Source organism: Haliaeetus leucocephalus, unplaced genomic scaffold (genome assembly GCF_000737465.1).
Source record: "Haliaeetus leucocephalus isolate CR32 unplaced genomic scaffold, Haliaeetus_leucocephalus-4.0 Scaffold183, whole genome shotgun sequence".
Taxonomy (NCBI): domain Eukaryota; kingdom Metazoa; phylum Chordata; class Aves; order Accipitriformes; family Accipitridae; genus Haliaeetus; species Haliaeetus leucocephalus.
The window spans coordinates 482,387-503,400 of NW_010972619.1; the positions used below are offsets into that span (position 1 = coordinate 482,387).

At 42.7% G+C, this 21,014-nt stretch overlaps 1 protein-coding gene across 3 annotated transcripts in view; it reads right to left on the reverse strand.

The window, feature by feature from the left end:
• RABL6 (RAB, member RAS oncogene family-like 6) overlaps nt 1–20,993 on the reverse strand; it is a 59,537-nt gene extending 38,544 nt beyond the window's left edge. For 2 of the 3 annotated variants that reach the window (XM_010564611.1, XM_010564609.1), the window contains exons 1-4: nt 20,684–20,993; nt 13,077–13,211; nt 7,415–7,462; nt 865–917 (exon numbers count right to left, since the gene is read on the reverse strand). In XM_010564611.1, coding sequence (XP_010562913.1) covers nt 865–917; nt 7,415–7,462; nt 13,077–13,211; nt 20,684–20,813 — 366 coding nt within the window. In that variant the 5' untranslated portion in view covers nt 20,814–20,993. The remainder of the gene's footprint in view (nt 1–864; nt 918–7,414; nt 7,463–13,076; nt 13,212–20,683) is intronic. The other variant, XM_010564610.1, reaches the window with a different exon arrangement.
• Between the last annotated feature and the right edge of the window lie 21 nt (nt 20,994–21,014).

Below are 21,014 nucleotides of genomic sequence, written 5' to 3' on the forward strand. Positions count from 1 at the left end.
GCAATGACTGGTACCCTGGTGAAACAGGTAACTCTTCACTGCTCTGACCCATCCCCAGAACCGAGTGCTCAGCTCTCTGCATATCAGTGATGCTGCATTTCCCGTAAATTTCAAGAAAGTTGTTATGGAGCGAGTACCGGAACACTGTCTGTGCACTAAGCCCCAAGGAGCACTGACACAGGAACAATAAAGGTCTTTAAGAGCTGCAGCAGAGATCATGGGATCAAGGGCCTTTAAACTGAATTTTTCCTGCGGATAAAATCATACATCTTTTGAAAGAGATGCCATACAAGTGCAATGGCAGCCCAAATGTGTTTTGGGGAATGTGGTGGTATGGTCTCCCATACAGCTCTTTGTTCTACAGCAAAAGATCCAAAGGAGACACATTCATGCAAGAGCCTTGAGGAAGCCACTCTGTTTACTTTTATGTGCTAGGTAGCACTTCTGTTTCCCCTTCCTCCTCTATATTTCAAAGGGTGTCAAAAGGTAATTGCTAGCCCAGTTTTAAGGAGCAGAGAACATGGCATCAAGTGACTTCTTCAGGTCTCACAAGAAGTCCATTACAAAAGGACTTCCTGCCACTGACCATGTGCAGACAGGTACAAAGCTACTGGGGTAAACATCTGGGGTGCAGTCATTCCCAAAAGACAGAAAGGAAAACAGCAGGGAAGTTGTGGTGAGGGCAGGAACAGGGATAAAATGCACAGGCAAAAGAGTGAACAGCATCAGGGATCACATTGCCCCTCATCCAGCTGCCAGGCTGGCCTTAAAGCAGAAACAAATATAGAACTTACTCTCCACGGACCAAAGGTGGACTAGAGGCCTCCCACTAAGAGGCAGACATCTGCGTTCAAGGTGACTCACCTCCTGAGGGTCATTTTCCAGTTTCAAACCATCGCCTCGTTTTTTGCATTTTCCTTAAAAAGAATTGTAAAAAAAACAAAAAAACAAAAAAAACATTACACTAGGCAGAGAACTGCAGGATGTGTCTGGGCAGGACCACCGCGTTTTGAACATGACCTTAAAGCAAATCCAACTTCTACTATAAGCATGGGGAATGAGGAAGGGGTGGGACAGGCATGCCTTGCTGAAGAATACCAGCTATGGTGTGCAAGAATACCAGCTAGTCTAATTCAAAGATGAACAGGATGAAAGTCTGGGCTAGCTTAAACCACACTCTTCACAGCATAAAGTCACAATGACTGAATAATGCAGGGTTTGGTGCACTCCCTGGCCACAGAGGGAAGCTGATTTGTCCCACTTTTTGTTGTGTCAGTGTTGAAGAACCAAAGATTGTGGAGGTGCTATGACTGAACTGCACAACTACATACACAGCCTTCCTGAGGGACTTTATGACATTGCTGTGCTATGTCACTGACCTGAAGCAAGCAGTCTTGTAAATAAACACAATCTCAGAGCCCATTGGGTGCTTTGGGCTGACTTGTGACCAAAAAAAAGGGGTGCCAGGAGACTATGAGAATTTAACAGCCAAAAGACAGAACTTATACGAGGGGAAATCCAAGCAAAATCAAATAAACCGTGGCAAGGGGGCTGTGGAGAAGTAGAGGAGAGACAGCCAACACATGCATGGAAGGCCAGAGCCAAAGGGTCAGGTCCGGTCATCACTAGCAAAGGTGCAGAAAGGAAATCCTCCAGAGGCACCATCCAAAGCCACATGCTCCAGACACACAAACACAAAAATAAGCTAGAAGACAGGTAAAACTCTGATTAAGCTCACAGGAAAGTGCAAGAGGCAACAGACTAAATACTTGGAGAAGACACTAGAAAACCACTATAGAGACTTTTCCTGCAGTCCCACAGCCACAATCCCATCTGGAGAAATCTACAGGTTTCTCTCCAACTTATCTGCTTCCTCTAAGGCACATGCCAAAATACAGCCCTTATACTTAAAGGGCAGACCCCCTGAGACTTCTCCCTCTTCTTACAGCTTCAGTAAGCACTGGATAAGTTCACAAACCGACATTTTGAAGTACCCCTGGCATTTGACTCAGCATTCCCAGAAAAGGAGTCGGTCTTTTTAAACCTCAGGCTCCCTGAAAATTTTGCATTACATCAGTTACACTGTAATCATGTTTCCAAATCTTAAAGTCTGCAACCACAGCAGACAGAGAAGGAGACACCATGTATCTGTACCTAGGATTAGCAGAGTGGCAATCAGCTAAGGTGATTTTCCGGTGTAGACACTCAGCACTAAGGATTGGCAGAAGTCTCAACATGCAAGAGCAAGGACATCTTCTTTCATCATGTGCTAAATAAGTTTAGTGTGAACATACCATGAAAAATCTGTCCTCACCCCCCAGGTATGATTTAAACTCTATGTACAGCAGTTTCCACAGTTTTATCAAATGATGAGCACTGGACAATGAACAACCCTGCAAGGTCTCGAATTATGTTTTACAGGTATCAAGTATCTTCCAGATGTTATCGACAGCAATTAAGAACTGTATTTCTAAATTAACTTTGTTCCATATTTTTCTAGTGTGAGTAATGATGAATTAACTAAATTGTAATGGCGAAGACTTGGAATTCCTTCTCATAATTTCTAGAAATTCCCTGTGTCACTCACAACAGAACACATTGGCAGCTTGGATGCACCCACAAAAAAACCTCCCATTGACTCTTTTAAAGACTCTGCAACACTGGGGACCAAAATAGCTTCTGCCAACTACCCAACTCCACTGATCAACATGGAAAGACTACTTGTAAAATTCATGGTTCTGCCAGATGCTGCACATGAAACAATGTGTTTCATTCTTTTTGTATGCAGGTCAAGGATAAATAGTTATGAAATACAGAGTTATTCATGAAAGTTTTAATGCTGCAGGATACAGCAGGAGATTCCAGTCCCTACCCCCTAACTGTGTCTGGTGGGTGCTTCTGTGCATCACTGCAAAATGTTGGACACCCTTGTGTCATCTTACTGTTGACATCTGAAAGTAGCAGAAATATTAATCCTGATCCTTCCCCATTCATGCAGTGTGTTTCCCTAGAGGATCCAGACACGGGCTCTGATTTTTCCCAGCACAACTAAAGGTGTGGGATATCTAGGACGTGCATGCCTTTTCCCACTTCAATTAAATTCATTTCAAGTTAGTGGCATACGTGTGGCTTCTCTGAATGTCAAAACATCACTATTTCTGCAGTTACTGCTAAATTATGCTTGGCATGACCTGAGTTTCTAGGTATTAAAACAGAAGCCCAAGCAACTACAAATAGTCTTCATAGCTCCTCTTGTCCTGAGCAATCAAGCTGTCTTTCCAACCTGGACATATTTACAACCAATCCTTTGAGACTGAATATATGACTCACACGCCTCTCCCTTCTTATGGCTTTATGTGTGTATCAAGAGCAATGAGTAATATTCTTACATGATGCTCATCACTGCTATAAAGGAGGTCATCTATAAAGGAGTAACAGAGCTGAAAAGCGCATGTGTGTGCATATTCATGTACAGTGTCTATTTTTGGAAACAAAACTGCAGGATGAGCCAGATAAAGACAAGATGTATGTAGTGAAAAGATGCAATTCGGCCTGTAAAGCCAAGTACACAATGAAGATTGTGTTGTTATATGAACAAGGTCCTGTGTTTAAGGTTGCACTGATGTGTAATCTAGGAGCCTCAATCAGAAAGCAAGGGTCTTCATGTTGCGATTGCTCAGCTTCTCTACCTAAAATTATGACTGCTCCTTAATATTACAGGGATAATAGCAACAGTGAAACCAAATAACCCTGCAGCAGTGCCCCAAAGTCCACAGAACAGTTCTTGCTGAACACCAGAAGACTGGGTTTGTGGCCAGCACCTGAGAGCCTCTGCACCTCTATGTACCATCAGTTTTGTTGCAGAATAGCAAGGAATCAGTACAGCTTGCCAACAAATGCTGTCTACAGAGCGAGGGAGATGCTTCTGTTCACCATTCAAAAATACACATCTAGAATATTTGCATCCCCAGCGTTATCTAACTTATGCCACCTGAAAATAACAGAAACATTAGTTCTGATCTTTCCCCCTTCTTGCAACACACCTCTGGGAGGGAGAGGGGTGAAGTGGCAGGGAGAGGAAAGAAATCTCCAATATGAGGGAAAGAGTTTATGCTATTTTGGGGGCAACAGAAAAAAATATCATTTGATCCCTTCAGTTAGTGTATGGGAAAAGATGCAGAAACCAAACTAGCAGAAGTTACAAGACAGGAGATCAGAACTGTTCTTGAATCAGCTGCATTCAAGCAGCTTCTCTGCATCGAGGATCTGTTACAGCTTTATGACCTGCAGTAGTTACACAACTTGCTGCAAAGCCAGAAAGATGAGTCAGGACTGTGACTTTTGCTGAGATATCTTTCCTATGTTCTATTAGTTCCAAGGGCAGCAAAGCAGATGGTATTTACTACACGCACTGCACAAAATTCAGTACAATCCATAGCTAGGGGCAAGCTCGACTTGTTAAGATTTCGACAAATGGCATCATTACACAACTGAGCCCCGCTCTCTGAGCGGGCCCAAGGAGAACACAGCAGGCTGCAGGGAAGTCCATAGTGACTCACTTCCAGTGAGTCTGCACATTAAAAAAATGAAATCCCAAACAGTCAAGAAAAAGGTAAGAGGAGCAATACAATACAGCAGTTGCCATTTCCCCCTGCTTTAGCGCACTAACCAACCTCACAGGTTTTAAGCTTTCACAACAAATCTCCCTACACTTCCAAATTAACACCCATATGCTAAACAAATGACACCAAGGCACCAGCCACCAGCCAGGCAGGGCCAACAGAGCTGCTTCCTGCATTCCTAAAACAGTCTGGAAGGAAAAATCAAAGCGCACTGCTGAACTAAGAAGGACAGGGAGGCACACTGCTAGTAAGCGTGAGGAGAAACACCACTTAGTAAAAGCACATTTAACTTCAGTGCAAAAATGTACATTAAGTTTTTCAGGGTGTAACTTATTAAGTTTCCCCAAATCCTCCTGTGCATGTTCACACCAAGACATGAAGAACGGCAGCACTGCATAGCAGAGAAGAGGCTGAAGCTGCTTTACAAGACTAAAGTTGAAAACTGCAGGTTATGGATACATCTTTTAGATGGTCTAGCTACATCCCCACATCAGGCTTTCAATACATTTTCAAACATCTTAATTTAAATAGAGGTCTCTTAATTTTCTCTAACAAGGAACAATTAGTCCAAAATGGGGAAACACTGGCAAATTATTTAGCCTGGAAAAAAAAGGTACGTTGAAATACATGTTCAGAATGTGGATTTTTTAGCAGCTTCAAATCCAGCCTGATAAATGCAGCATTCTGCACAACTCTAAATATGCACATTAGCCAGGATCTCATGGGCAAGGAAAAAAAGGAGGATCAGGTCTTATCAGCACTATGCTGCAGCAGCACTGGACACTTCACTACTAAAAATCTACAGTCTAGATTAGTGTCGCTCTCACCAAAAGCATCACGCAGGAGGATTTTTTGTCCTAAGCATACAGAAGGAAGAACAAAAATGTCATGAGATAACAATAAGATGAAAGTTAGATATGAGCAAGCTCTTAATGGTTAATTTGCACATTTTCCTAAAGTTGTACTTATCAAGAATCTGCAATGCTATGGCAATAGGAAAAGATTTGATTTTGTTACATCATGATGATTTGAATTTTTACACTACATTAAGTACATTTGATCCCATAGAAATACTTATCTGTGGTCCATAAGTAGGATCTCAACAGAATGAGTTTTATTTCAAAAGAATATAAAGTGGAGAGAAGAGAGTCCCTTGAGATTTTTAACACGTCAGAAATGAAAGCAATATCAGAAGAGTTGTTATCAACATCTGCACATATCAAATCCAATCTGTTTTGCCAAAAAAGTAAGTCTCTAGTTCAGAAGATGACTCTGCTCAGAGAAGCTATTCACAGAAATAAATGCTGGAACCACATGATTCTCAAATTAACTGTCTATCTATTCATACCAAAGTTGCAAGGCAGCGAGAAAACAGATGTTTTGCTCAGATTCCAGCCCTGCACATGTCATCCCAGGATCTGAAAGCCAAACTGTAATCAGACTGACTTCAGCAGTAACTCTGACCTAAGTAAGGTTTTGTCTACACTGTGAAAACTGGGGTTTAAAGGAATAAAAAGATAAAGTGCTCAGGATTTTAATTTAAAGTTACTGGCTCAAGGTTAACCTAAAGGCTCCATTATGCATCTGAACTAGAGCTGCTATCTTTAATTATCTTTTCGGTTTTGCTATTTTAAATACAATTTAGCTAACATGAAAAATTACATTTCTCCCTTTCCCACTCCCTATTGTACTTATCTTCTTATTTTTTGGTGTTAACGCATGTGGAAGTTGCACAGGTGGTGCAGCAGAGGTAGTGCACCTCGGATGCAGTTCTGCTGAGGAATGCGTGCCAGCACAGATTCTAGCTAAGGCTGCAGGAAAGGTAGCAGCAGCCAAACCATAAAAGTTTAAGTTTCAATGACTGTGGTCAACAGATTTGACCAAACACACAAAACACAGATTTGACAGAAACACACAAAAAAGGAGCACAACCCACAGAGCAAGAGATGCTCACTTGTAAAGCTGCTTTCCTGACCATACTCACACTTTAAACCAGGAGTCTGGCTGGTACCAAATGTCTTTTAAAAGCCAAAAAATATTTGCATTTGGGGCTACAGAACAGGCTGTCAAGATTCACATCTGAACCCCAACCCCTTCTGGGAACAGATTCAACTGCACCCAGATTGTGTCTTCAGATATGTTTTTGAGGTCTGTTTATTTTTTATAAAATAGAACTTTATACTCTGAAAAAAAAGAGAAAACTAACGAAAAATTTATTTATACATCGTAATACTTCCCTTGGCTAAGCATTTAGAAAAGATTGTGGAGTAAATATATTGCATTTTCTGTCCTTAGTGAATTTAAGTAATTGGCTTCTCTTTTATCCTTCCCTCCTGCATATGTTATTCACTGCAGATAACATTTTATCAATTTAACAATAGCATTCCTTTACAAAAACAGCTTGGCAAGAACTTTTATAAACAGAAGAAAGAACTCAGTAGATGTCTAAACACATAAAACTATAAAGGAGAGAAGATGAAGTTTATAATAAGTTCAGAGAATCTGAATACACTAAGCAGCAGGCTATTTCATCTGTCACGGAGCACATGAAACAACTGCTTCTGAATATTGGATTTGATCTGAAGTTCAGATTCCAAATAATGGGCTCTAGCATAGGAGACTCCTCTCTCCATATTTTTTCAGGAAGTAACATCCATGCGCTTGAAAAAAAATAAGTACAGGTGTTTTTCTAAAGTAGGAGTAAGTAGGTATTTCTGAATTCCATGTAAATTTGTAATTAAAATTGAGAAAGAACAATGAATCTCCATTAGAAAGGAATTTATAAATCTTACCTTTGTCAACCACATCCCATACTTCAACTTTAACAATATCGTCAGTGGCTAAAAACACAATAAGAACACAAAGTATTAGCAGAGGGTTTCACTAAAATGACCAATACTCAAAGCTCACCACAGAGAGCCTAACCCAAAGCCAACATTGTGAAAGTAGGAGATGAATACCAAAAGAAAAGTAATTCTTGAGTGAGTTAAAAGACAATCCAAACATCACAGGAAGGCCCACTGTTGAAGGTCCAAGTTGTACACCAAAACTGTGCTATCTAAAGAACTTCTTAAAGACTCTTAGTCACATAAGTGATAGCTAGATTTCCTTAATTTTTTATGTCAGATTTGAAGCATGTTATAAATATTTTGTGTAGATTCTTTTCATAACATACAGAGGTTTCCACATTCTTTCAAAAAAAGATATAAATTTAATTTGGAGAATAAAGTCTGGTCTATAAGCAAGGTGTACAACTGAAAAAAAAGGAATATATACATTTAAGGAAGATCAACCTTACTAATAGCATCTTCATGTAAACATGACAAACAGTGCAGACAGTCCTGCGGCTACAGAAATCCATTCTCTCCACAAATTTCAAGTTGCCTTTTGTGAAAAATATTACTAGCAATTTTGCCTCTTAATGAGCTGCAGGATCAGGAAATTATAAGCAACAACGTATATTTGAGTTGCTAAAATCTGAAGCAAGACAACCAAAATTCTAACTACAGAGATACTACTGCTGGTACTGAAAGCTAGCAGCTTAACTTTCAGATGGTATGAGGGATGGGAAGCTTTGGTTAGATGTTTCTATTGAATCCAAATAAGCAGTCCAATCTTCAGGAAGTTGTTCCAAGAAACAGTTGCTTTTTGGAAATGTTATCGGCTACAAAGCAAAAGCTTGTACTTGGAGCAGCTCTGAACATAAAGCAATGTCTCAGAGTAGAAAATAATCTCATAGGATGGCATGAGAATTCAGCTAAGCATCACTGTCAAGCCAGGAAACATTTCCTCTACTGAATTCACTGTTGGCTTAACTTAAATGTTTCAAAATATTGTGAAGACAGATTATGAATATAGGAAAACTTTGATCCTCTGCTTCTGGAGAAAGATCCTTTTTTACATTTACGCATGAAGCAGAATTAACATCTGTTTTTACTCATAGCAACTGGTGCTTATCTTCCACTTTGCCAGCAGGGCAGTGGGGCACAGGATGAACAGGAGACTTGCCCAGGCTCAGCCCAGCCAGTGCATCACAGGCTCAGATGGGACTGAAAACACAACAGGCATATAGCAGCCAGCAGTACTAAAAACTCTGCTCAAACAACTGAACTCCCCAAATTAATTCTGTCCCTGAATATTTCTACAGACCATCAAGCCAGGTACAGCTGAAGTCCAACCACTCCCCATTACTCACTCGCCTGGCACCCAGCTGTACAGCTGGCTACTCACATGCAGGCACCGGCAGAGCAGGGTGCTTTCCCTGTGACATGGGCTGCTCGAGTCCGTGGTCCATTCAGGGTGTGCCATAACCCTGCAGGTGCTGGGACACAGATCAGCTAGTGGAGGTCTGCCCCCAAATTTATACCCTGCAGCTGGGACTGCTGGCAGTGCTGCTGCTGTCCCTGAAGGACAAGGGGACGGACAGACCAGCAAAGTCAATCCTGGCACCTTTCAACAGTCAAGACTTTCTGCAAAAGGACGGGAGATGTTTTCCTTTCTCAGGCAAACTTTGCAGGGGCACAGGAGGAGTCCAGGGGGCTGCTTGTTCTTTCCAGCAGTGCCACGTGAAGCAGCACATGAGCACATTAACAACAGGCTTCTGCAGAGAAGCTGGAACCCCATTTCAGAAAAGTAAGCCCTTGGAGTGATGTGCAGTGGTCTCCTAGGAGGTGACCCTCCCAGTACTAGCACTGGGACTTTCCTCCTGAGCTCCAGAGATCTCTACCTCCTTACCCTAAAACCAAATGCACCCTCAGTTAAGATTCGTTCCCCTGCTGAGTAATTTCCGCAGTACTGGTACCCTGCTGAGCAGCAGCACTCCCGGATAGCTGAGTTGAACTGTTTGACCCAGAAAGACCTGCTCTACACCTTTTATCTGAGGGGAAGCACAGAATTTCACAAAGAAACTGCACGAGATCTGAGAAAATAATTTTTCCACATGGGTTTTTCTCCTGTTAGCACCAACGCTCCAGCTAGCTCGTAGCCAGTAAGTTCTTCCTTTTCATTACCAGCTTCATTCCTGATTATCCTGAACACACAGGAGGATAATTACTTTAGTGCTGCCGTGTTGGCTTTGGTACAACTCATACACAGCAGCATTTCACCTTAACAGCTTTGGAAGGCATGTTGCAGCAAAAAGAGTGCCAATTCATCCTTTTAACTAAGTAACTTGGATTAGCATAAACCATGGATCAACCACTCAAAAAATCTCTACTTAGTTGCTATTTGGCTAAGTACTCTGTAGCCAGTGGCACACTAAGACAATTCTTTCCCAGAAAACGGTGGAGAGGTGTGAGAAGACTCCAGTTGCAAGAAAGCTCATTTAAAAATATGAATCATTGCTTTATGGGTGGGTTCATCACCAGGAATTCACAGGCTCTCAAACATATTTACTCTCATGCAATTACACGATTCACTTCATATGCTTCAGATCACAAATCCTGGAGAGCAGAGCAGCTCTGCCATTCCTCACACCCATCTATAAAGCATTCAAAGTATCTGAACAAAAGTATTTGCTAATTTTTATTCCAGACTCCCTTGCTGAGACTGGCAAACAGAGAATAAAATTGGTGACTAGCATAATCTAAAAAAGTGTTCATTAGGGTCAGGAATGGTAACTCCTTACTTGGACACAAAAATTACCAATATCCATTACAGAGACAATTGGCACAGAAAAGTAATTTTGTTCATTTTGAGTAGGAAGAAATAACTCAAATTCCTCTACTTTTATTAATCCCTCCAGTATAAAATTTCTGAAGATATGACAAGGTGGTACGTTCCACATCTAAAATGTGTATCTTCTAATACCAGGCAACATAAGAATCCTTCAGTATTTGACAGTGATTTAATTAATATCCATAAATATTTGCTGCCAACTATCTCATAATGTTTATTTAAGGTAGCTTGAGTGCATGATCACAGGAAAAACAAACTTTATTTTTCTTCTACAGATTAAATCAGCCAACAGGGCAGTAATTAGATTTGAGCCAAGTTCTCAGAGTGCCCACATCACCCATCTTGGATGGGAAGTTTTCACAGCAGGAAACATACCTTACAATGTTTTTTAAAAAGGGGGTTATTTTTTTAAAAAAGTTTTAAGAAGGTCAATGGAGAATTTCCTATACTGCTGGAAAATATTACTAAGAAAATAATACAGTGTTTTACACTGTAAAAGAAACACAAATCAAAGGCACAATTTCATGTATAGCCTTCCAGATTAATTAGACTAGCTCAGCAACACTTCACCTTGAGAAAAGTCCATCAAGATACCTACACATTGCTGTCAACACTAACCAGCAAGATCTACAGAAATATATCACACCAATGTTAGAACTAATCACTAGAAGTAACAAATACACCTGCAGTTACCAATATACAGGAAAAGCCAGCCTCATGTGTAGCTGCTTCCTACCCCAGGATTGCACCCATGTTGAAAAAGCCAGTGCCTAAGCCTCGGCTCAGTAAAAGAACATACAGTCCCTAAAATACGCAGAAACATGCAAGATGACTGGGTCTTTCTACACATTCGTCTCCAAACACCTTTTTGCATGTATACAAAAAACCTGTATACATGCATTTTGTACACCTTTTCATGTATACAAAAACAATTAGGTACGAATAAGCCTCTTACAACTCAAATGCCAGACTCCCAGGCTGTATTTACAAACAGCACTTGTATTACCTACGCTGATTAGAGAGGAAACTGAACTCTGAAGTTTTTACCTATGATATTGTAGAAAACCAAAATTAACATTCAGTGCACTCTTTAGACCTGGATATCTAAGAAAGAGGTATTTCATTTCTTACTCTGATCCAAACCTGTTTAGGCTGAAGCATTCAAGTTTTATTTTGGAGATAGTTTCCATCATCCAAACAACTTGTAAGCTCTATGTTCGCATATCAATAAACGATGTGCTGATATTCTGAGAGAGAGGAAGAGGAGCGTGGGAGAAGGATGCCACTGCTAAAATACAACATGCCAGAGGTTTTGCTGCAGATGGGGAACACCACTGCACAAACACTGCAGATCTGTCAACGCCTTGGGCCAGTTGAATAGGCAGAACATCAGGTAGATGGTACACAAAATAAAAATACTTTATGAAGAATGTAGAAGCTAACAGGCACATCTTTGCATCATGGTCACATGGAGACTCCCCGTGAAAGAATCTGAAAACCTGTGACATCAGGCTTAGCTCAACATCAGATCCTGAATGAGACAAAACCGCTAGTTGCACTGAGCAAGGATGACCTGTTTCTCTCCCACATCCAAGGCAAATCTCAACCATCCATCCTTACAAACCTTTTCAACCTTTGTTCAGAGAGAGCTGACTTATGTGGAAGCCTGTCTTCATAAGGGCACAAAAGTCTCCAGAACTCTGGTTACCAGCTCCCTGTGAACATACAACAGCAGTATCTGCTTGCTCTCCTTGTGCTGAAGCCTATGAAGGCAACAGAGATTGAAAGAGCACTGTCCCAAGGCTGACTGCTGGTGAACACACCCTGTGGCTCCGTGATCATTATCATGAGGCTTGGGCATCATGGTATCATCCAGCAACACAAATTTGATTGGTGAATTAAACAAAGCACCCAATTTTGTGTTTACCCAAACTGCATGGGGTTTTTTTCCAGCTGTGAGGAGTCAGAGAGTACCTGATTCAATGAAAGGTTGGAATGATGCAGATGGACAATGTCTGATAAAGGCAAACTAAATGCTGACCTTTTTTAAAGCAAAATCAGTCTTACAGAGCAAGTTCATACTGAATCAGTAGTTCACCCCACAAGGCTGTGGCATTTTTGATCAGGAACCTGAAAGCTGGACTTAATGCACTGTTGGATCACAGCCTTGTGCAATTTCAATGCCTGCAGTGTCTTCTCCAGGCAAGATCCAAGGCTTTCATAGCCACTTTATACTGTCAGAGCACATGGGGAAAATAAAAAAAATTCACATCTCATCTCTCAGACTCAAACAAGCACTTTAAAAAAGCTACTGATAAGATAATTCTGTGCTTCACTAAGCCAGCCTAGAGTTATTAGTACTACAATCATTTTTAAAACATTACCTGCACTATACTATTTGCTTCAATGCCACACAGTAACACCAAAAGCAGGGTTAGCCTCAGAGAAAGATTTCCATAATAAACCTGTTTTCATTGACAAGTCAAGTGTATCACAAATATTTCAAATCATTTGGATCACCTATTAAACACTTTCCTTGAATTGTGGCTTCCAAAGACCTATCCTTTAGCACTTATAAGAAATATAGTTTCTGAGTAAAGTTATTAAAAAACATGATTGAGAAACTGTGAATAACAAATTAAAATAACAAGAGTGATGACAGACCATTTTATCTCCCAAGCAGACACAGAAGAAAGAAGCAAACAAGGCTGCAGTAGAATTTCTACCCCCAAGGCACTGTCCCATTACTGTCACTCCCCCCACCCTCTTCCATTTTACTTTTATAATTCCAGTGGATGCTGGTGACTTGGATCTCCTGAGTTGGAATATATTCCTCAATAAATTTCTTCCCCTGCAGTCGGTGCCAGAGTGTGGTTTTCCCAGTGTTCCTGTCCCCTCGGATGACAATTTTCACTGGGGAAAAGAGTAAGCAGACAAATAAAGTTGATTAAAAACAAATCAAAGAATCCCGTGAAAAGCACGTTAACTTTTTGTAAGCATTATTCAGATGTAATTAGTTCTCCCATATTACACAGGCATGATGGGGTTTGTTAAAAAACATGAGTCTCAGCCATTAAAATTAGTGTTTATTCAGCTACTCTCTCTAGTACAGCAGAACCAACCAACATCAAGATTGAATCTTCAGAATCTGTAGAATGTCAGCCAGCTAAGTCTCTGCTCCTTCCATCCTCCTGCCTTCTCTACCTAGCGCTTATTCCCACTCTGCCATACCCTATTGCTTTGCTAGCATTTTATGCCAAGCTTCTCCTTCAATTGCCTCCTCTATCATTCCCATTTCTCTTTAAACACTTCTCATTCCTTGAGAAAATAGAATCATAGAATCATTTAGGTTGGAAAGGACCTTTAAGATCATGGAGTCCAACCATTAACCTAACACTGCCAAGTCCACCACTAAACCATGTCCCTAAGCACCACATCTACATGTCTTAAATCCCTCCAGGGATGGCAACTCAACCACTTTCCTGGGCAGCCTGTTCCAATGCTTGACAGCCCTTTTGGTGAAGGAATTTTTCCCAATATCCAGTCTAAACCTCCCCCGGCGCAACTTGAGGCCATTTCCTCTTGTCCTATTGCTTGTTACTTGGAGAAGAGACTGACCCCCAACTTGCTACAACATCCTTTTAGGTAGTTGTAGAGAGTGATAAGGTCTCCCCTCAGCCTCCTACTCACTTCCTAGACCCAGCTGCCCACTGAAAGCTCAAGGACCAAGTCTCAGCTGAGCTGATAGGCAGGGTCCTGCATTCAGAGGTGCTGCTCCCTATGTCCCACAGGGGTGTGACTCTGAACCCCAGCCCTGGTGAAACTGTTCTTCTGGGATGGCGTAGGGAATGCTGAGAGGCAATTTCTGGTGAACATCACTGCAAACTTAAGCTGTCACTGCTCTCAGCTATCCCTAACTTTCTTGCACTGGGGCAGCATCCTCTTTTCCAGGGGAAGCAGAACAAGACTGTGTATTGCTCTTCAGCTGCTCCAGCTCAGAGCCTAGACAGTCTCAGATGAGGAGACCAACCTTGGCGGGGACAAGGGGCAAGGTAGTTTACGGTCACAGGGGTCTATCTTAAACTGCCCCTGTGATGGCCACAGTTTGATTAAAATTAAATCAAAATCAGTCTACCTACCATGCATTAGAAACAAGCTAAACTGAACCAAAACAAGCATGCCCCTTTGGGGACATAAACTCACTTAAATAACAGTGAAATGAAACCAAGAGACACTGAATCTCTGTGGGTCCTCCATGTGTCAGAGAGACAGTCTCTATCTACCACAGGAGCCAGCCCTTAGCTGGTTTTAGGTGCAGGTGTACTCATGGCACTCAGCAAAGGCATTCTCAGAAACTGCAGTCTCAGGTAAAGGTACAACAGCTCTGCTTCCACCAACTGGCCTCACAACCAGCTGCTGAGGCCACTCAGCTGATCTACCACCACCTGCCTGTGCTTGTGCACATGTGCTTGTACCCACAGCAAGGAAAGTCAGCCAATGGAGAAACTCATTCAAACCCTCCCAAGGAAGTGTCAAAAATATCATAAACTTACACAACCTGGCAAAGCAAGGTGGCAATTAATATCATGAACTTTCCTGAGTCCACCCTAATGTTACTTTGTTCTTTCTGAAAACAGTATGTGTTGTTTTCTAAATTTTCTGTTCCATTACAGGATTTTTTTTTAAATACCATCCTTGTTTTAAGTGGCAACCACAAGGCTATTGGGAAACATAAGCTGACAAACAGAATTTTTATGCTTGTGTTTTGAATAGGAGCTATTATCCCCTAGAAAAATGGGCCACCTGGAGATATCTAATGGCAGATTCAGGTGATTAGCATTAGGTTGTGCATCATCATTTGGGCAAGGAAATCTCAGTCTGAAGGCTGCCTTCTGTTGTAACTCAGGAGTTATTGCAGGCATTTCAGAAAAAAGTTTAAGAGGTAAACTTTAAGGTAAAACAGACAACATATACAAAGTCTGGGGAAGAGTTTTGTCTGGTGAAATTTTGTGCTGCAGTTCCACTGTGCTTTTGTTGTTGTACACTGAAAGGTACTGCTGTTTATTCTTTTACAAAGTTACTTATTAAAATAGCAAAAGGATAAAAAAGGCAAAAATGAACTTCGTATTTATAGGCTGACTTCACTTACAGGTCTCAGAGCAACTCTGCAGACAACAAACCATTTCCTGCATTTCCTGTCGCCCTGTGTGTGATTCTGCTTCCTACTTACAGATGGTGAAACAATCAATGGAGGATTCCTTTGATTTTTGTGAATTAATGCAGCAAGTCCAAGGCATAGGCAGAATGAGATTCCATTTGTCCCCTTTAAAACCCAAGCCTTTCTAAATGCTCTCACTGCCTACCTTAGACAGCATTTTAAAATTCACATTCCCCCATGAAGTGCAGCAGGAGATACCAAAACAGTGAGCTTTAAGGGACAAACAGGCCTTTCCTTAAATAGTTAGGCTGCTCTCAAGGCACACTTTCAGGATCCCTCCCAGATGACTTAACTGTGAGCTCTCCCTAGAAGGGGCAATCTTATCTCCCCCCAGGACTTTCCTAGTGCCAACAGTGTTATTTATGCAGCTACATATTGAGTTGTATCAAGGAACTGAACTGATTCATCTTCAGTTTTCTTCTCTAGCTCAAGTGCCCAGATGCATGAGCTGTAGGAGCAGCACACAGGAGGCATGGCTGGAGTGGCATGGAGATGACCCCCACCCCTGAGCAGCTCCCATTTAGATCAACGTAGGGTGCTTGTGGCACCACATGCTCAGTTTGAACAGGTCCAATGGCCCTTTCCAGCTTCAGCATTCTCCATGTTAGGATCTCTTTCCTCCTACATAATGCATGAGTTTTCACTGACTTTTTTCCTGAAGAAAGAAAAAGTCTTTAAAAACAGAACAGGAAGAAGGCAGGTGATGTAAATAATTTTTAGCAAAACAAAGTCTGTATTTGGGACTTTGGCTGGGGCAGGTCAACTCAATGACAGGCATCTCCAATACAGGAAGAGCTGAGTGAGCTTCAGGGCACAGCCACATCACAGGCCTGGGCTGTGTACAAATGTGGAAAGAGGACCAGTATTTATGGGTGAGGTTACCTATGGGACAGTAACAATTACTGCCTTAATTTGATTTTAAGTTAAATCAGTACTTACTGCAAACAGCCATAGGTTTGTAGCAAAGACAGGAGAATTATCTATGGGAAGAAGGGTAGGGATGGGGAATAGATCAAGATGTGAGGAAAAAGCTAAACAAATCACTTTATTCATATTCTCACTGCATCAGGAAAAATAGAGGGATTTCCATTCTCCAGATGGGGAAAGGGAAGCAGAGCAATGAAGATACAGGCCCAGAGAGCAGGTCTCAGACCAACTCAGAACTAGAAATCAGGAATTCCCAGCTCTGCCCATATTCTTCCAGGACACTGCAGCAACTAAGGATGTCAGACCCCACAACAAAGATCCCCAAACTCCTCTGCTAATAATCCCCATATGGAGGGTCATAACCTTGCCCTCATTAAGGTCTTTGGGACTGTGGCTACAAGGCTGCAATTCAAATGCTTTAAGCTGGTTCTGCTGCCAAAAGAAGCACACCTGATCTGCAGACACCCCAAGCACACTTCCTGGGGGGCACAGGCCAGACAGCAAAGCAGGTTTGCCACATGTTGAACAAATGCCTGTGTTAGCCGCAGGAGAAAACAAAAGAAGGTGGGAAAGAGCAGGAAGAGGGGAAGCATTTCTGTTGGGAGTAGTGCTGAATGAAAATACTTAACAAAACTACAATCAGAGCCTGGGAATTACTACTCTCAAACAACACAAAAGAAGTAAGGACTATAATGCTTACCAAAAGGATACATGGTATTAATTAAGTTCTGTCTTTTAAAGCACATTTTAGGCAGAAAAGTAATAAGGGGAGGGACTGGAGGGAATTCTTGGAGCTACTGACTTTGGTATTTCAGTACTGGTGACTGTTCAGGGCAGGCCTGCAGCTCACCAGGAGAGCAGCCCATGCTCCAGGCACACAGAGCAGTGGGGTTTGTCGAGTGGTGTGCACAGTGGATGCAGCATTAAGAATAAAGTCCAGAGCAGGTGTACCGTGTTCTGGGGAACAGGACAGATGGATCTGAACCTTTAGCACTTCCATGTCTTTTGCTCCTGTCATTGATCATCAATGGGTAACTCCCAGGGAATCCTCTTGCCAGTGTAACCCAGCCAGAACTGTTAATTTCACCCTTGTTTGCCCATCCTTGCCTTTCATAAACTTTTGCATTTGCGTAACCTGGTGCTGGTACTTCCTTCTGTAATTTGTCTTGTAATTTGTTCAAACAAGCACTGCTGCAAAAGGAACGAGATCCACAGATCCACGTTGCTCTCTCCACTAAGCCTACTTGCTCTGGCCTCTGCTGCCTTCCCTGGGCCAGCACAGCTATCTGAATGGTGACGCAGCAGACCTGATCCAAGTTCAAGTTCAGGATATCCCAAGCAGGAAAAAAAGAGCAAGTTTTCACAAAGATTGGTTCCCCATACTTGGAACCATGATCTCCCATAAACACCCAAGCCATTACATATATGGTACAGAACCACATCATTTTAATCTCTGCACCTTCCATAGTGCTCAGGGAACTCTGGTGTTATTTGGGCCACAGCACATAAAACACAGGAGCTCTGTGTGGATGATAAAAGAGAGCAAATAAGGAGTGTGTGTTCTGGGAATGCAGTATGAAAATGCTTTTGTTTTGAAATAGGATGTCCCATGCAGAGGAAGTGACTGCTGCTGAGGGCTAATACTGGCCTTTGCTCTCATAATTTCATTAGAAATCTAAACCTACCCATCCTGCAACACTCTTCCTTTTGAAAACGTAACTGAGTGGGAGAGACACTATCAAACCAAATCATTTTGGTTCAACTTAGAGGTGCATACTATCCAGTGCTTGCAATCCTCAGTGCCACTAAAACACCACACAATCTTCAGTATCACCTCAAACACAGGGGCTGTCCAGTTACAAAATGTACTGGACAGCTGTGAAGGCTGGCACAGCATGGCCTGTCCTGAGCCCTGCAGCGAGGCACCAAGAGCCAGGTGACAAGGCCCGTGTCCCAGCCATTTGCTGCCCACTTTATCAGCAAGCAACCCAAGGCATTCTTGGCACACTAAATATATTTCTGGGAAGGAAACAGGCTTCAGTTCATTATCAGTAATGGTCTATGAAAGCAAGGAAAACATTTCTGTAAAACCAGTGATCACAGCACCCTTTGGTTTAGGTTTAGGCAACTCCTGGGGAACGGAGGAGTTTAAAGATGTATGTGTGTTAATGGTGGCTACTAAACACATTTTGCACTCCTCTGCTGAATGTCATGTATTTGCTAAGAAAGGAGCATTGGCAATGCATAGAACTTGCAGCTCTGCCCTTCCTGAGCAACGGCCCTTGTAATGACATTCCTTCAGAGCCCACCTTCAACTGAGACCACCTCACCGTGCTGGAACCTACCCCATCTATCCGGTGCCATGGCTATGCAGAGTGCTCGAAGCCCTTGCATAAGCCTGCCCATATCTCATATAAATATTATATAACAGCAATCCTGGGAAGAGTTACTATGGAGATTGGAAAGCTTCCCTTAAGGCAGTGACAAAAAGCTGCAGTTTTATTCCAGATATGAAAGCAGTAACTAGAACACATATCCTGGTAAGACAGAGCACAAACCAAAAAGCTTTCCCAAGGCTTTTGGTAATGAGACAAAAAGCAGCAAAGCTACAGTTGGTAGTTCAGCTGTTGGCATTTTTGGCCTTGCTGTATTAATGGCAAGCAGGTACACATCCACGCAGGTTCGTCAATGCAGTTAGTCAACACGTAACAAAGAGTTGGCCCCATCGACTGCTGTGCCAACAGGATGCAGCTGATCCATACTGTCTGCAGCACAAACGTTCACTGCCTGAAAAGTCAACTCCTTTCTCCTACATAATTCACATGCCGGTATTAGCTACCTGATCTCAAACGTACCAGTGAAGCACATGGATATGTTCTGGTCTGTGGGCTGCATGAAGCCTCTGCACAGATCAATAGCCTTTAACTAGCAGATCTCCAGGTACATGTTTAATGATGCAGTGCTATATTCCAAGGCAGAATAATCCTCACCCTCCATCTCTCGCTGGAAATCAAGCCTCTTAACAATAACACCATGCTTCTGTTCACATTCATGACTGCTTGCTAAGACACTAATTTTCTAAATTAAGTACTACTGGCATATCTAATAGATGTGCTATGGATAAAGGCATCTATGCTCTCCCCTGTAAAGCAGAGAGCTTCAAAACATATCTGTTCAAAAGCACAGTCAATAGTCATAGTACTAAACAAAGCAAAAAAAGCCCCAAGCCTCAAAGTGTTAACCTTTCCCTTCACTTTCTGTTTCAGATTAAGATCTAACATAAGATCTATTCCTCCAACACTTGTGCCTTCACAGAAATTATTCAGTGCCATGTTTACAAATCAGTCTCTCTCCCAACTGCCAATCTCTCGGCCTTCTGCAATCTGACTTCACTGCCTGCCTGGATCCACACAGATGACCTGGTACTCGCAGTGCTCTCTGGTACCACCTCTATTTTCAGCAAGGATGACATAACTACCAACCCCGTCTCACAACTGTTACTTTCGGATGTATTTCACATACTTGCAGTGCCCTCCTGAAACGTTATTTTAGAAATAACCTTTACTGAGCTTCAAGGGAAGAACACAACCATAAGCCTCAAGACTGAAAGGAAAAAAATTCTGAAAATGTTCCCTGAGAAATGAGCGAACATATCAGTTGCAGCAAAGACAGTCAGAATGAAATTATGTGCCAAGGGCACATAAAGGCATACATCACTCACCTTTTATTAAAGCCTGGCAGGGCAGAGCTTTTTTCAATAGACCCTTATCGTATAACCACTAGAGCTTAATTATAAATACCATTATCCTGGGCTGCAGGGAAGGTCACCCACACGCTCAGGGGAGTTACTCTCTTGATGCTTTAACTGACAAAAAATGATTTACAAGGAACTCTCTCTTGTGCCACAGTCAGCAGAAAGCAGGCAGCTGTTCAGGACATCTGCTGAGTGGGGACATTGCTGCACTACAGGTTCCCAAGTCCCACACGGAAAGAGAAAAGTTTCCCATCCCTTACTCCTCCCACACTTCCACAAGCTCTAACGTTTAACTGCAAACTTGGCTTTGGGCGAATACTGGCAAAAGCACCACCACACACAAGGAAAGCGTATGCGTTTCGCAGTCCCACCGGGGTCCCCGTGCACGCTATGGGGCATCAGACGGGACGGACCGATGCGGCTGGCCTCCCGCCCGGGGCCGGCTGTGCCCCCCGACAGACCCCCCGAAACTGGGCTCCGACTCACTGTTATACTGGACTCCCTTGGCAAACCTCCTCTGCAGAGCCTGGTTCATGGACTGCAGCCCCGCGGGGATATTCTTGTCTCTGACCGGAGTCTGGTCCGAGCCCACCAGCTTCTTCAGGGCCGAGAACATCTTTCTGGTCCCACACCTGCACCACCACCTCCAGGAAAAGGGCTGCTGCTCCGGGGCTCAGGGGCAGGGCGGCCCTGGGGGGGGCATAGGGGGAGGGCACGGCTCGAGGGGGACGCGCGGGTAAATCAGGGCTGGGGCAGGGCCGGTCTGGCCATGAGGGGCCTCCCGGGCTCGGCGGGGCGGAGGGAGGTGTGCGGGCTC